The sequence below is a fragment of the Pyrgilauda ruficollis genome, unplaced genomic scaffold, assembly GCF_017590135.1.
Source record: "Pyrgilauda ruficollis isolate IOZ18807 unplaced genomic scaffold, ASM1759013v1 scaffold3, whole genome shotgun sequence".
Classification (NCBI taxonomy): Eukaryota; Metazoa; Chordata; class Aves; order Passeriformes; family Passeridae; genus Pyrgilauda; species Pyrgilauda ruficollis.
Genome location: NW_024524377.1, coordinates 12,212,596 through 12,229,961, shown reverse-complemented (window position 1 = coordinate 12,229,961; position 17,366 = coordinate 12,212,596). Strand labels below are relative to the sequence as shown.

The following is a 17,366-nucleotide window of genomic DNA, read 5'->3' as shown; positions in this document are numbered from 1 at the left end:
TTTTCAGAGAAAAAAGATGGGGCACAGCTTAACATTCACAGCAATTACTTGGCACTCACATCTCTGTACTCTCTCCTCATGTGTCCTTCTTCAAGGACAGTTTTGTTAAGCCTGTGCCTAAGGCCTTACTAATGCTTAAGTCCTGGATTTTCTGAAGGAAATCACCTTGTGCTGGGTAACTTTTATTAAAGTACTTGCTCAAAGTAAGTTTCTTACAACTGTCAGGGACAACAAACACCAAAGCCAATACCACAAGTAGAGTAAGTGCATTAAAAACACTGGGCATCTCATGGAAATATGGAGAGTTTTTGAATTAGGCTACCTTTGTCTAGGAAGTCTTCCCTACATTTAAGTTTTGTCACAATAGAAAGAAGAGACCAGTCATGGTTCATAAACTAATCCTTATGGAATTGAGAATGAACGGAGTCAGTTCAGGCTTGCTTTAAAATCACTTTAATGTTGAGGCAGAAGCTTCTTTTAAGAAGCAGCCATACTCTTGGCTGGACAAAGCCCAGAAAGGCTGCTGTCTGAGCTAAACAGAAGACAGACTATTAAAGTCTGTGAGATGAAATGAGACCACAGTACCTCTGTCTCCTCTGAGCAGAGATCTGACTTCACTGACTCTGGCTTCACTTGAGGGACCAGTGGCCACATTTATGCGCTTCTCTCCTTCACAAGACCACATATTGCTTACATGTACTAGAATCAGCAAATAAGTCACCCTTGCACACCTGAGTAGGGATGTCCCATTCCCAATACTGAAACCCAATAGAACACCATGACTTTACTGAATTCAAAACAAGATCAATTGTCTTGAATAACCCAGGAAGCTGAATAGGAAGACATTTAGTATCGCACCTGAGAGGATCTAGTGAATCCCAAAACAGAAAAACACTTTCCTTCTGTTTTGTATTTCATTTGCTCTTCATCTTCCTTGGAAAAAGGAACTATATCACTCCCATACCGAAAACCTGGAGAACAAGAGAAGAGCATCTGGTAAGCATATGGGCCTACAATTTTAACACTGAAATTAGCTCTCTGAATATTTTAACAATGCATTCATGCCCCACAGCTACGTTCCACACATGCTCATCAAATTACTTTCCCTGTTAGCAAAAAAAACCCAAGCATCCATAGACACATTTTGTACTTCACGAACAGCAGTTGCACTCCTTGTACATCATTTTATATAACACAAGTACTCTGAGAGCAGGAAAGAAAATAAGGGAACATCTTGCCTAACAAAGTTACGCTCACAGAATAGATTTAAGCAAATCAGAATAGATTTCAGCAAACAGATTGCAACACTCTCTGCAAACACAATACAAGCAACCTCAAACATACCACAAATCATACCACACGAGGTGACACCAGAAGAGATTCAGAAAATAAAATGTATAATAATGACAATGGGAATAATAATAATAGAACTAACAAGAAATAAAATGAGCTAACAGTAGAAGCAAGGTTTACAATGGAAAACCAAAACACTCTTGTATGCATAACTGGTCTTTTTATATATTTCTGTATTTTACTTCCCATGCCATACATTACAGGTATATGCCCACAAAATAGGAAGCTGTAACTTCTTAAGAGGCATTATCTGCTCCAACTGCTTATTCTCTTATCTCAGCTTCCAATATCCTCCCTGTAATGTCATCACTTTATTATGTTGCCACAGACTAAGGATGATACCCTCAGGTGTGAAAAAAGCAGAAGGTAACAGAGATAAATCCCTGTATATGAAAATAAGCAGATATATTTTTCTACAAACTGAAAAGCAAATACGCAGAATGAAAGAAATTTCAGTATGGGCACTGCAAATACAAAATATTGTCTAATTATGACATTTCTCAAAAGATTCACAAAAGTCCAGGAGACATCAGTAGCTCTTTTAGCATTAAAATACCACACCACTGTCAGGGAAATCTTTTATCTCTTTTGTTCACATTGAACTGCTCACCACTTCTTTTTACTAGTATCCCACAACTACTTACTAACTTAAGCAGTCAGAAGATTAGCCAAGAATAGTCGCAAATCCTTCAAAATGCATTCTCTGTAAGAAGTGGATTTTTTTTTACACAGTTTTGAAGTTGTGAAACATAACTAGACCATCTTTTAACCACTTTTTTTTCTTAAAGAAGGTTACATTGTCGTTGGGAATTTATCTGATACTGCTACGAAACACCTATGACTGCTAAAATTGAAATAGATTAAATTTAAAAATACAGCTTATTCTAATTTTCAATTTATGTTATTCATCTGACAGCACTCTTTATACTGTTATCTGAATAGTTCTGCTCTTTATAGTTAATATACTTGCCCTATTTGTGTGGGATTGAAACAGCAAAGGAAAGGAAAAAAAGTAGTAACAAATTATATCTATACAATCATAAAAAAATGAAACAGATTTGCTTAACTCAATTTTTAAAAGTAAGTAGGCTATTTCCTGCTCTTTCTGGGGCCTGTAGTCTTCTAAGGAAATTAATCTGCTCAGAAAGAAGCTGCAGGTCATAAAAAGTATGTTGCGTACCACTACTTCAGATTGATCCTGTTATAGTACAGCAAAGCTAGTACTCCTGAACACTAAACCCTCCTTTGATGGCTTCATCTTTCCAAGTGCAGAATAACTAGAGCAGTTGCTCATCTACAAAAAAGCAGCACTAAGAAAGCATTGACGTTATCAGTACAACTGAAGATCTAAAAATGGAATAGTGGTAGCGGAACTACTCACTACAGAACTGAGGTATGGCCTTCCACAGCGTGTAGTTCAGAGAGCTGTAGTGCCTTCTAAGCTCCACCTGTTCTTCTTCTTCTTCTTGTTAGTTCTATTATTATTATTCCCATTGTCATTATTATTCCTATTATTATTGCTACTACTGGCAAAGTAAGATTTTTCAAAATATGTGAAAACAAGGAGTCTCATGTAACAGTCTCTGTGTTCCACCAGCCTACAGGGCTCACATTCTAAAACCACTAAGGGGCCCTTAGATGACCTAAGAGTCGAAGCCATTATCTTCCCTTTATCATCAGGGTGCACATAAAGATGTCATACCTTGAATAGTATCATCTTTCTGAACCTCTGTCTCATCATCATCATTCAAGCAGTAAACAGTTTCTTTTTGCACATCCTCTTTTCTGAGGGTTTTAGCATCCACAATTGCCCAAAGTTTTTTCACCCTCTCTTCTGTGACCTTGGTATCAAAATTCAAAGAAAATGAATGTTTAACACTTCAATGGGATCCAGAGTACTTACCAGAACACACAAAAAATCCTTAGCCTGAGTGCAGCATTGTTTTGCCAATAAAGAACTAATAAAGACCGCCAAATAATGCATCTTTGGCTGCCACCACAGTGCTTTCAGTACTGCTTCATCTGTATGAGACCTAACACATGGAATGTAGCATATTGACAGCACACCTGTCCTGCTTATTCATTAAACCTGTAGGTTAAGCCATTCGTGGAAGTCTTTGAGTCACAGGATACCATGTAACTTGCTTGCTATGCAATTTACTACCTCCAACTGTACAAATACTTTTGACAAAGCATTAAGGAATATGTTAAAGATACAGTAAGACTCAACGTTTACTCAGTTTGCTTGGCCAACTTTTCCATCAGGCTTACTACACTACAGGAAAAAAATACCTTATATCACTGCAACTTCCCCAAAAGGCAAAAAGATCCCAGTTGCATTATGGGACTTGGAAGGGAAAGAAGGAATAAGTATTTAAAATGAGTGAATGTTTCCCAACTACAGGGAAATAAAACTGCTTTCTTTTCTCTCTGCTTAAGTGAAATTGATGGTATAGCTAGTACATGAGAAGAAAAATGTAGAGCTGAGCAGAAAACAGTAAGACAGAATAGATTATGTCAGTATGACTGCTGTATGACCTCAGGCTAGTCACACAGTTCATGTTGCCTATTCTCCCAAACTTAGTTTATTTTGTGTGTAAACATCTTTGGGAAGGGACTTTTTTCTTTCCAGCTATTTGCACTGGTCTGGCACAATAGCCTAATAAAAAAAATTATTAATAACTATAAATAGAAAGTTGATGTCTTTCAAGGCTAGTATACCCAGCTCTCAGAATTCAGATATATTTCATCTTCATAATACCAGGCTCAGTCTCATGTTGAAATAACAAAACAATTAAACTCCATCTCACCAGATCCATCAACATTGCCACACTACACAGTTATTAACTATTCTATAACTAGAAATTTGCACTTTTTCTGCCTTTAAACACACTTACTTGTTCCGTGTGTTCCTAGCACTGATTAAAGGAACCATATAAATTTTAAGAGACAGACTGGGCCCAAGCTTTGCCAAACAGTACAAACAAGCTGAAAATCAGACCTTTTATTCCAAGTCTGAAATAACAACAGATGTGATTTGAAACAATGGCTGGTAAAACATTTACACCCACCATTTTACACACACATGTCCAAAATTCTTCTCATGCCTAGGGCTTAAGAAATATATATAAAGTCTCACATATCACTGATGCTGAATGTAAATCTTCAATCACAGCATTCTTAATCAGTGTCATCAACTTCAATACCACCAAGTGCCAGCGCAGACAGCAATTACTCCTATTTCTGTACCTTATGAACGTTAGTTATTTAACATGTATGGGGAAGTTAAAGTTGCTGTGGGAACCAGAATTTTAGATGTACTGGCTTCTAACCAAACAAAAATCTCTATAATAATTATCTGGATGTTTTATCTTTATTTTCTTAGCTTTAAGGGAAAAAAAATAACATGTAGTTGCACCTAACTTGCTGCCAAATTACACTAGAACATATGACCTTACACACTTACTGATTTGTAGGCCACAATCCTTATAGACAAATTAGGACCAATAGTGAGGTGGCAGGGCCAAGGCATAGGCTTCCTTTCCATTTTCTTAAACATTGAAAGACGTTCCAGGCTCTCTCTAAATGAAGGGATCAGGAAAACAGCAATGAACTCTGGTGAACTGTAATAAAGTATTATAGACAATACACTCTCCTTAAGGAAATGCAGGAGTCCAAACTGTTCCAGCTAAGACTGCATAAAGCAAATGAACTGTATCAATAATCTTACCATTACCCACTGTCAGAAAAGAGAATGACAAAAAGAGGTGGTACAGAAGATTATCCCCATCTTGAGCCTTTATGATGGTGTGACTTAAAGGCACTGTGTTAGGTCTAGTGATAAAGCCACACAATTGCTTCTTAAGCATTTTCCATTTTTCTGTGCTCATCCAATTAGGGCATGTAGCAAACTGAACAACACAAATTAGAAAAAGCTCTCTAAGTGGTAAAATGCTTTCTATAGTGAAGCTGAAGAAATAAAGATTCCAGTTTCAATTAACAGGATTTTGTTTATGTAGAAATTAACTTTTGACTTTTTTTTATACAGTTCTAGTGAACTCATTAATTTAAGGGCATAGTGAAAGAAGTTACTTCAGCTATTTCTAGCATAAACAGCAGATATACAAGTTCAAAAAAAACACAAAAAAAGGAACCGTAATCAATTTATACTGAAAAGTGTTATTTAACTTAATTGCACAACTTTTAGCAATGGAGTCCAAAATTAACAACTCACAGTAATTTATAATATATAATTGTGAATTCAAATAGTCTTGCCCCCCAGAACAGCTTTCAGCTAATATAAACTGTATTGGCAATTTGGCTGTAAAATTCCAACACAGAGAAAGCTCAATTTTTTTTTCTTTTATTGCATGATAAAGCAAAGACAAAAAAGTTGAACTCCTCTTTTTCACATTATGATAAAACCTGGAATCCACCATTCTCTTGATTAAAGCACTTGTCTGGCAGAAATCAAGATCAACTCCTAAAATGATCAGTAGAGAATCCAACTTGGCATTCTACTTTTCAGGTTTCCTAGTACAAACAGGGTTGGGTTTTTTTTAAATTCTAAAAGCACAATGAGAGGTAAAAACACACTGGGATTTTTATACGAGATAAACACTGGATTTCTCTTTTAGTTTTGGGTGTTTTTTTTTTTTCCTTAGATAAAGGAAAGGAAGATTTCTTTTTTTTTTTGCTACCAATAAAGACATCAATACAGGATTCTAAAAAAGAACATGGTACTACATCATTAAGAGTACTGCAACACATACATTCAGGGATGAGTACAAAAATCAAACATATAAGTGCCAAAAGATGTAATTTAAGCTCAATTTATTATCTCTGTCCTTTAATTTCTTTTATTTACAGAAGAAAAATGCTGCCTTTAATTAAAGATGACCCAGTCAATAAAACCTTGCAAACATACATTTCAGCTTGTATTTTATGAACACAACCTTTCTCCTCTGCTCTGCAATCCCTTCCCCCAAAACCCAGAGGCAGCAGAAATACATCCTGTCTAATAGGCCAAGTATCATAACAAAAAAATCACAACAAAACCTCCTCACTCACTTTCCTGGCATGGCTAATTTATTTTTACAAGAGTTGAAATATTTTTACCAGCAGGAATAATTAATCTAGGAAAATGGAGAGTGTATCTGCGTTGGCCAATTATCATGACAGATTTGCAAAGCTGACTTCTTAAAGCTTGATAAGCAACTTAATTGCATCTAAAACCTCACATACTCTCTAACAACTTTTCCAACTAAAGCTTTAATCTACTAGCCAAATGCCTATTTATCCAGAGATTTTGGATTTCCCCTGAAAGTATGGCACAAAGACAGCTTGTAAAGTAGCAAGAGTCTGTGATAAAGAAAGTATAAAGAGGCCAAGCCACATGGTAGGTTCATGCATATGGATTATCCTAAAGGATAAATGGGCCAGGAAATATTCTGCTTTTCTGTGCAGTTTTTGAAGCAGGGACAAAGCCTGCTTTTTTCTAGCGACTCAGACTGCTCTGTTGACTAGTACACAACACAGACACAGTGACATATGTCTTTTCACTAATGCACAGTAATGCTCAAGGAGCAGCTCCTGTGGCTGCTGAGGTGCAAAGCTGATCAGAGGGGAGGAAGGAAGGAGAAGGAAGGAGAAGGAAGGAAGGAAGGGAGGAAGGGAGGAAGGGAGGAAGGGAGGAAGGGAGGAAGGGAGGAAGGGAGGAAGGGAGGAAGGGAGGAAGGAAATCCCACAAATAAACTGATGAATTACAGCATACAAACCTACAGGGATGACCCGCATCTAAAAATTACCTTGGATAATAACATTACAGCTGTAGTCTGCTAAGCTTCCTGAAAATCCCATTGTCTAAAAGATCACTTTTCGTAACTGCAGAACAGAACTACTGAGACAGTAACTTCAGTCTATGATAAGGCACGCAGGTGCATTTTGCCTGTTTCCCAACTAAGACAACACCTACGTAGAAAAGTCTTGGTTATATCATTAGCTACAGTTTTTCAGAGATACACAAACTTTTATTCTTTCATAGGGAAAACAAGAAGTGAAAAATCATCTTTAAATTCTTGCATTCCTCATGCAAGAAAAATGAAAAATAAAAAAGTGTATTGTTTGTCACAGTGGCACAGTAGACTGTGATTAAGGAGCAGGATTCAACAAACAACATTTACTCAAAGAATTCGTGGGAGTTTATCAAACTAGTGAGCTAAAAGTAGTCTGCAACCAAGGAACAAAGGCTACCATTAAATGCAGATATTCAAGCTGAACTATGCCACAAATTACATCTCTTTGTAAAACGTTTTTTAACTAAAGATGGAAGGAAACTGTTTTTTTTTTATTTAAATACAGATACAGAAAATTAATTTTCCCCTGAAATCTCTACACTCTTTTACTTATTCTAAAGCCACTGAAGAAGCTGTATGAAGGGGACTGAGGGTACAGTAAGTCATAAAATCCACTGACTTCAACTGATTACTTAACTTCATCTTTTGGAGAAGAAATCAGGGAAGTACAGCTATAGTACAATAACTAGGATTAGCCAAATTTACCTGAAAGTATAAATTTCTTCCAGCCCTCCTTCTTCATCCAAAGTATACATGAGCTTCTTCACCACATCAACACCTTGCTTTTGTTGTTGAGTTAAACCCTTTACTGGAAAAGAGTTTCTGTGCATATGAGCACATACACTGGCACTTGTATCTCCACTTCCATCATCAACACTCACTGGGAATGGCAGACTAAGAACAAAAGAAGAAGCAGTTAGTTTGACTTTCTTTCTTATTAAAATAACCAAGAAAAACAAAACAAAAATGTTCTTAAGAGCAATGATTTCTATCTAGCTGAAGACAGATGTATAAAGAGCCACAGGACTTGCAAAATAAATTAAGCAGTATTTCAAGTCTACCTGGCACTGGTAACATCTTGGCCAGAGCAATGCACCAGTTCTGGGTACTGTGCATCAATAAAGACATCCACATACAGGAATAGATTAGACAGTAAAGGCAATGCTGATTAGAAAGCAAGATCCATTAAAAGAGATTGAACAAAATAAAGCTCGTAGAGAAGGGAATTAGAGGGCAAGACAGCCTTAAATATAAAAAGCTGTTGCAGAAAAGAAGGAAACAATCAGTTCTTTGTATTCTACCTGCATTCCAATCACATAATGGAGTTGGGTCAGATAGTCAAAAACCTGATAAAGGCATTTCAAACCGTAATCTCTAAAACCAACTGCCTAAGGAGAGAGAAGAGTCTCCATCACTGCAAATCTTTATCAGAAGGTTAGACAAACACTGCTCAGCAATGACAGACACACACCTGACCCAGTCTGAAGCAGAGGATTGCTCCACATGACTTGTTAAAGGCCGTTCCAGGCCTGTGACTCTCTATCAGCTCCAAATGCCAGCAAGCAGGACATTCTCTGCATGGAGCTATTAGATATTTCTGGAACAAATGTTATTCTTTGAGATTTTAATAGCTTACAACACTGGGTGAATTTCTGACTGAAGATGACACATTTTTCATGCATTTCATGATTCAGATTTTAAAATTTAGCCAGGGGTTATAGATAAAATGATTTTGCTGCTCTTCAAAATACAGGAGTGTTAACTAAGTATAACAAACACAGTAGAGAAAGATGTGTAAGATCCTCAACTCTTTGCCTCAGAAAACACCTGCAGATTTTTCATCTGATCCAATTCTGAATGAACCACATGATACCTTTTACCACATTTCTACAAAGTGAAATAACTTTAGCACTGTATTATGTTTTTTAAAAAGCAGCCTACACATCTCTATCATATTCCACCTCATTAATCCACATTAAACTTATCCATGAAGCAACAGACAATAAGCAGAGTTTACATTATGCACAACAGTGTCACATACAGTAAAATTAAAGATCAAGCTTCAACAAAGTGTTCGGTACCTTTTTAGGAAGCAGATTCCACTGACAAAATATAGAAAATGTATTTTTAAGCTGACATGGCAATATCAAAAAGCTTCAACCCTAGGTAAAGTTAGGCTACATTCACTATAGAATACCCAGAGACTACTGTGATGAGAAGTACATAATACCCAGCACTACACAGTGCTCAGCACCTGGAAACAGGGAGGAAAACCAACTCTCTGCTGCAAGTTACAACCTAGTCTATGATCAGGGCATATGAGATAGAAGTATAGGTTATAACAAAAGGTTTAGCAAGAAATTTTTTTAAACAAGCGTTTTACATTTGTGCAAGTAAAAATCGAATAATCTTTTGCTCCTGTGGCTGGGAGACAGGGCGCAAACCTGAAGCCAATGCTGTAACAGCCACATTTCATTTCTGCTTCACAGACAGGGAAGCAGCAGCTGAATACCAGGGCTCCAAAAGATGCACTCTGACTGGCAGAGGTACTCAGATTCATGGTGATGCACCTCTACTGCCTCCAGTGCCAACAACAGCTCAAATAAGCCAGGAGGGGCACGTCACATTGGAAGTGTAACTGTTTTTCCTGTGCAGACAGAACCTGATAGTTTTGCACCCAGCCTCCCCTAAGCAAAAGCAAAGATGTTTTGTGAAGGATCAGACCATGATTTTCAGTCACATTTTCCTACCTAACCCCTCTTTTATCTTCCAGATGGGATGGCTAATGACTTAAATGAATTCATTATTAAGTTCACAACATTGTTCCTTACAGAATGCTGGATCTAGGTAAAAGTACATGGTCAGAGGTAAAACTAGGGCTTTAACTTTCTCCTGTGAAAGTATTTATTACAAACGGCCACAAAGTTTGCTTTTAAATAAACTCCTCTAGAAGGCCAACAGCTTCCAGTGGCCATCACATAAAGACCTTAACACCACCATTGACATTTGGATCATTGCCTATATCTACAGCATGACAATCAAGGGATTCCTGTTTGAACACTTAACACATTGCTTCACTCTTCCAAGCCCATCATTGTGAATACAACCCTTCTCTTCAGACCTGCTCCTCTACTGACACCAGAATCAAGTTATTAATATCTGCAACACTACCTCATTATTTCTTCCCAGTAATGTCCCTACCTAAAAGGATCTAGGCTGTTGCTGTGACAAAACCACTGTTTCTGAGGCTATTTTTGGCTTATTGTTTCCTAATTCTCTGCTTATATTTTTATTTTGTCTCCCATTTTACACTTTGGCTCTAAGCTATAAGCTTAAGTGGAGAAGAAGCTATCATCTTATAATTTATTTGCACATTATTTAACCAAGGGGACTTGGCTCATCAGTGGAATTCAAAGTATATATAACAGACAGAAATACTTACAATAATCATATTACATTGTACACCTCTGAAGAGACCACACACCAGCAGATCACCAGCTATTTCAAGATAATTATTAAGAAAGAATAATTTTCCTTTAAAAGACAGCATAGTACATAACAGCCATTTTCATACTTACAAAAACTGAAGTGAAGTTCCTGTTTTCTTCAAGTTAGCAATGATAATTCCCAGCTGATCCTCACTGACAGGACTATTAAGGTCTGTAAACAGTTCAATGTGTCTCTTCTCATATTTCTTTCCTCTTAAAATAGAGAAAAACATTTACACATATTAAAAATATTATAAGGCAATTTTAAAATTATTTCCTTACAAAATAATAATAAAAATAATATATTTGTAATTACTTTTACCAAAGAAATATCCTTGTAAAATTAAATAAAGCAAATAAACCTATTTGGTAGAAGTTGTTCTATCATAGGTTATACTATTCATCCTAAGTGTTTATCTTTATATGATTCCCCTTTCTCCCTCCTGCCCTAAAATTGAGGATTCTAGCCCTGTGACTGTATAAATCACTAACTACACCTAAATGAATGGAAGTCTGCCAATTTTCATCAATGTGGATAAAATGCTAATAAAATATGTTAGGCTGTTTATGGATTACACTGGTTATTTCCTTTGCAGCTGTACGTCTGTTCTTGTGAAAATGCATTTTAAATTACTGTTGCTGGTGGGGGTTCCATTTTAGTAATCTAATTCAGTAGATTCATTGGAGAAGATGGACTTTCAAGACTACTTAATATACTAAGAAGCAGTAACAGTACAGATCAGGAAGGCTGGCCAATGACAGAATAAAATTCAGTTGAACTGGTACAGTTTTGATCTGGGGAATCAAACATAAGAGTGATTTTCTTGAGGTTTTTACCCTATAGTATTTTCTCAAATAAGGCAAACTCCATATCAAAGGGGTTGGTGTATACAGGCTACAACAAAACCCAGTGTTCCACAACTATTCAGGACTACAATGCCATAAATACGGTAATTTTCATTCACAACACAGTTTTAACCATTAAAGGGATACAGCTTTCCACATTGATTAGAGTTTATTCATAAAAATATAAATTGCATCACCAAGTCCAGTCTTCTGCACTCACAGTTAGATCATATAACCCTTTTAGAAACATGATCAAACTCTGGTTTGAAAGGAAATGCAGTTACCTTCCTTTCCCTGCACCACTAGTTCAATGTGTTAGAAACACCTTGCCAGCCTAAGTACATTCACTGATAACTTTGTAACACTGATGTCAACATTTTTTCTCAGCTTAAAGAGTGTTGTTTTCCTATTACACCTTTATTTCCCAGAGCCTGCATATTTACAAACAGCCACTTCATCTCCAACAGTCTTTAAATTTCTAGGCTTAACAAATTCACCTTTCTAGTTCTGTTTTCTTTTTTTCTTTCTAAAATGTGCCATCATATTTAAATTCAGTAGCCCTTTCCTAAGCATTTTAACATCCAGGTTAACAGTTTTTGAAAGCAGAACACAAAGAATGTGACAGAAAGGGAAGGCTTTGTGCCTTCTATAATGGCACTAACACTCTCATGGCTCCACTACAGAGATGCCAGTTGCCTCAGAAAGCTCTCCAGTAGTCTGGACAAGTCAGATGTCTCATCAGGATTCTTTGAAGACTAACTTCTGTAGTGTCCTGTTGAACTTTAATGTTTGCTTGGGGTTTTTTTTTCAGAAAGCACTTCCTATGTTTATACATACAGTAAATATAAGACTGACAAGAAAACATCAGTGCAAAGTCAGACTTTTGTATAAGCCCTTGGGTTACATACTCACATTGTTTGCTTCTGAAGCAAGTCCATACACACAATAATAGCATCCAAAACTAGGCAAAATTAAGAAAAATCTCAGAATATGAATCAAGTAATGAATAGAGGTTCTCGTATAAAACAATTTTACATTTTCACTCCCTCTCAAAGACTGACAAACATGCATTTTATTTAAGAAATACTCTTTTGTGACAAAGACTTTTCAAATACCTGATGTGCAAGAGGTTCCTGTATAACTTGTGTGTATTGTGATCTTGTCTCTGCCCCACTTACCCAATGGAACACTAAAAAGACTACTTCACATCCCAGCCTCTCAACTGCCAATGAGAGGCTGAAGTCCATGAAGAGGCAATCTAACTTTTAGAATGTTACTCTGAATCCACCAACAAAATTTCAATACATATCATTTTCTCATGCAAGTTTTTCTTTGAACCACCTGCATCTGACAAGCTTTTCATTTCTTCCTCATCACAATGTCCATTGGGAATGTGTGAGCCAGCTGAGTGACTGCACACTTCTCTGAAACATCTCTGACTGTCTGGACAGAGCTCACAGGAACCGTTTTATGGCCAGAGAGAGACAACACAGGAAATTGACCTGAATGTAAATGAAACACATGAAGGAACTATATCACCCTTTAAAACTGTTCACCTTACATGTAACTAAGAGCAGAACACATTCAAACATGAATGGCATTCAAACCAGGGAGTAATATTTGGCTATGTTAGAAATACTTTATAAATAAATCAATCTGAAACTGCTATTCTGCTTCCTCTGAAGTAGAGATAGTTTTCTTCACAGGAACTGACATGAGGCTGTGTCTTGAAATTGTGCTGGAAACAGTGATATTAATATAGGGATGTTGTAGTTGTTGGTGAGCAGTGCTTGCAAGAGCCAAGGCTTTTTCTGGTTCTTGTACCACCCTGCCAGTGAGGAGGCTGGGGGGGCACAAGAAGTTGGGAGGAGACACAGCAGGTACAGCTGGTTCCAACTGACCTATGGGATATCCCACAGCCTGGCATCACATTCAACATGTAAAGCTGGCAGGAAGAAGGAGGAAGGGGGGATATTCAGAGTTCCTGTGTTGGTCTTCCCAGGTAACTGTTCAGTCTGATGGAGCCCTGCTTTCCTGGAGATGACTGAACACCTTCCTGCCCTGGGGAAGCAGTGAACAATTCTTTGTTTTGCTCTGCTTGTGTGCACAGCTTTTAACTTCCCTATTACTTGTCTTTATCTCAACCCACGAGTTTTCTCCCTTTTACCATTCCAGTTCTCCCCCCATCCAACTGGTGGGGGAATGAGCAAGTAGCTGTGTGAGGCTGAGTTGCCAGCTGGGTTGAAACCACAACAGCCTGGTTTCTGGAACTTCTGCTGACTTACTTCATAAACAACATTTTTATTAAAAAGCATAAACCAAGTTCTGTAACGCTATTTTAAAAATACATGCCTTATTTGAAGCCTAAAATTATATTACTATCTTTGTTCTCTCTAATTAACAGAACGCTTCATAAAAGCAATGATTCCTTTTAAGGCCAAGGCTACATCTGTTAGCCTAAAAGAACGTCAAAAAGCAGCTAAGTCTGCTTTTGGACAAACTTACAACCACAAATTAGCTCAACTCTGATAGTAGTTAAAACTTGGGAGGCTGAGCCCAAATTTGCAACACTGACTTCCTGTCTCCTACGTAGCTGAATCAGCTCAAGAAGTGCTCTTCAGTAAAAGGATACAGTCTGCTTGTTTAGAGCCTGCTTTAATCACACTTTGAATGTCTTCCAGCAGATCAAAATCTGGCAGCATTAGTGATCTATGTACAGTAATGTTTTGGTATTGATCCTCACTGGCAAGGCCATTTCTAGTGCCATTAGTGCCAAACAGAACTACAGCGACTTCATCTTTACTCTCAGCAAAAACCTGCAGATACAGAGAACACAAAACAGGTATAAAAACACAGGTAGATTCACACACAACTATGTTAGGCAGATTAGAGCAAGCTGAACTAATTCTGAAGCTTCAGTTACAATGGATTTACTGGTTTTTATTTATTTGGTGCTATCCACTCAGAATGTCAACTTACAGTGAGATCACAAAGTTAGACATGATTAAACTAACAAATTCACAAGAGGCTATCTGGGATAAAACAAATAAAATTGGTTGATTCAGTCCTCAAAATGAGTCTTCTGTGTGGCAATTAATAACTGTTGAAATATTTTACAGAAAGAGAAAAGCAATTCTTTTCCCTAAAAGTTTCTACTGCCCTGAAGAAAAAAGGTGACCAACCCAACTGGCACATCTCATGCACAAAAAATACAGCTGAAACAGAGAGCCCTGTCACTCCTGCACAAACAGAGACTGATTCTCACTCATTCCTCATTTATTTCAATTATCAGTAAATGAGGAAAATGTTTCACAGATGTTTTTAACACTTATGAAGTCACACACACCTGTCGCTGCACAAACTTTGTCATAATCTTCTTGGCTTGCTCAAGTGAAGACTCTTCACCAGGGGAAGAGCTGCTCATTGTAGGGCCTACATCCAGGCACAGCACTGTTGCCACCTGGAAAGAATGAGTGAGAATAAAAAATAAAATACAAGCATAATTACTTAAAAGGGTACATACAAAACCTAAAAATCAAACTCCATTATAAGTGTTTTCTTTGACACTAACTGTTAAGAAGAGACAATGGTGGAAGACAGAACTGGTATAACTGCCCTGAAAAGAAAACAATTTCATCCTGTACCATGTTCCAGACATTTCAGGGGAAAATAAAAAAAATCCTATGTTACAAAATAACCTGTAAAGGGCATGTAATTTCTATACAGTCCAATGAATGTATTAGGGATCTAAGGGCTCTTCTGCACCAGAAAATTAAACAGATATTTTAGCTGACAATTGGAAGGATGAATTCCAATTTCAATTTAGGGGCTTAAATCCCTCACATTAAGTCTATGCATTTGCATTTCTGATCACCTCTTTAGCTGATCTAACAAAAAACATTGCCCAAGTCTGCCCGTGGATTGCTTTATACACTAGAATTAAATAAAATCGCTTTTTGCAATTTCTCATTTGACTCTAAGGTCCTCTAAAGCTCTTTCACAAACTCCCCTTATCTTGATGAATCATCCAGATGAAGGTAGTTATAAGAGGCATTCAGCAAAATGAGGCCCTGCATGTCCAAGGCCAGCTCAAATTTATTCTCATGGATTAAACCAAAGTTCCCTAAATATACATCAAAACCTTGTCTGATGGGCTGCCAGTACATTAACTTACACTGCCTGAAAAAAATTATTTGCCAGAACACAGGCATTACCTAGGCTACAGCCAGCTAACTTGTTTTAAAATACAAAATATATCCAATTCCAGAAGAAATGAAGCTGACAAAAGGATGTGGGCAATGATCCTAAGTCTGTCAAGTGACACAAGATGTAGAGTCTACAAAGCAAAACGAACGAACAGTGAGAAAAGATGTTGGTCTAAGCCCTGAATAAGGCCTTGCAAGCAACTCCAAATACCTGCTGAGCAGCAGAGCTCCACAAGCTCTCCAGCAGGTCACACTCAGTCTCAGCACTCTACTCCTCACCCTGCCTTCACCAGGCTTGCCTGGGAGCTGGGAATAAGTGCCTGAGTCAGCCAGGTCTGCAGAAGCTGAGAGGAGCACAGGCAGCTCCAGAGGCTGCATGGTGCCCTCACAAGAGCCCTGTCAGTGCCCACCTCCAGCCTGAGGAATTACTGTATCTACCCACAGCAGCAGCTGCACACCCTCCCTGGGTTGGTGATGTGCTCCCTGAAAACACACAGTGGCTGGCAGCCAAATCCATCCCGATGTCCAAAAGGGGTAAAATTCTCTTCACAGACAGCAGGATGACAGAAGAGAAGCAGGTGCAGGGTCCTGAGCGACACTGGCCCGAAGCTGTGACCTGTGACCGCAGGACAGCACCGTCACACCTGAGCTGCACCGGCCTGTCTGCTCAAGGACTGATAAGGGCGATACGGAACGCGCCTGCCTTTATCTCCGACCTCTCGGTGCTGAAGCAGCTACAACAAAGCACAGACAGAGATGGCTACAGCAGCACAGATAAAGCTGCGTTTAACAGCTTTACTCAACTCCCCGGTACCACAAGAGACCTGAACACAGCTTTCACCAGTAAGTTCCCTCAAACGCACCACACACACAGACTGCACTTTCAACAGAGCAAAACCAGTTCTATCATTACTCTAGGAAGAGCAATGCCAGTCACTGCTGCAGGAGATGCACTGGGCTCTAAAGCAGGAACATTGATTCCCTCTCAGCTATTCAGCTTTGCACCGGCAGCGGCTGGGCGGCCAGCACGGGGAGGAGGCACCCGGTGCCAGGGACGGGCGCGTGTGGGTGTCCCGGCACAGGCCGCACGGGGAGCCCCGGCCCCCGCCCTCACCTTGCCGCTCGCCGCCATCGCGCTCAGCGCTCCGCCCGCCGCCGCGCACGGCCTGCTCCGCGTCCCCCCGGGAACACGGCGGCGGCGCCTCGCGTTCCGCGGCGCGGGCAGCGCCGCCTAGCGGCGGACGGGGGCTCGGGCGGGGCCGCTGCCTTTATCTGCTGAGGGGGAAGCTGAGGGGGAAGCTGAGGTGGGCACGGCCGGGCTGTGGGAGAGGGAAAGGAGGTGTCGGGTGCCCCCCGCATCTTCCTCCTCAGGGCTCGCCGCAGCCCTCCGTCCAAGTGCCGCATCTCGCAGGCGTGGCTGTCATTTTGGCCGTAGTTCGAGCGGAGCGCAGCCCAGGACAAGCCCGAGGTAGGTGGATGGGGTCCCTGAGGAGAGGCGGGGGCAGGGCAGGTGTCAGGGGCTCTTCTGCCCTGCCCTGGAGCATCTGCCGGTCCCCCCACCCCTCGCCCATCCCGATGTAACCCCGGCTGTCAGCCCAGCCCCACAGGCACTCACTTGT

At 39.3% G+C, this 17,366-nt stretch overlaps 1 protein-coding gene across 1 annotated transcript in view; it reads right to left on the bottom strand.

Annotated features, from left to right (window-relative positions):
- The window catches only part of XRCC5 (X-ray repair cross complementing 5), a 50,004-nt gene extending 33,109 nt beyond the window's left edge, over positions 1 to 16,895 (bottom strand). Inside the window, exons 1-9 of the mRNA XM_041473447.1 lie at positions 16,862 to 16,895; positions 14,889 to 15,002; positions 14,175 to 14,358; positions 12,455 to 12,503; positions 10,787 to 10,909; positions 7,914 to 8,102; positions 4,820 to 4,934; positions 3,056 to 3,194; positions 859 to 971 (exon numbers count right to left, since the gene is read on the bottom strand). Of these exons, the coding sequence (XP_041329381.1) occupies positions 859 to 971; positions 3,056 to 3,194; positions 4,820 to 4,934; positions 7,914 to 8,102; positions 10,787 to 10,909; positions 12,455 to 12,503; positions 14,175 to 14,358; positions 14,889 to 15,002; positions 16,862 to 16,879 (1,044 nt within the window). The 5' untranslated portion in view covers positions 16,880 to 16,895. The remainder of the gene's footprint in view (positions 1 to 858; positions 972 to 3,055; positions 3,195 to 4,819; positions 4,935 to 7,913; positions 8,103 to 10,786; positions 10,910 to 12,454; positions 12,504 to 14,174; positions 14,359 to 14,888; positions 15,003 to 16,861) is intronic.
- Between the last annotated feature and the right edge of the window lie 471 nt (positions 16,896 to 17,366).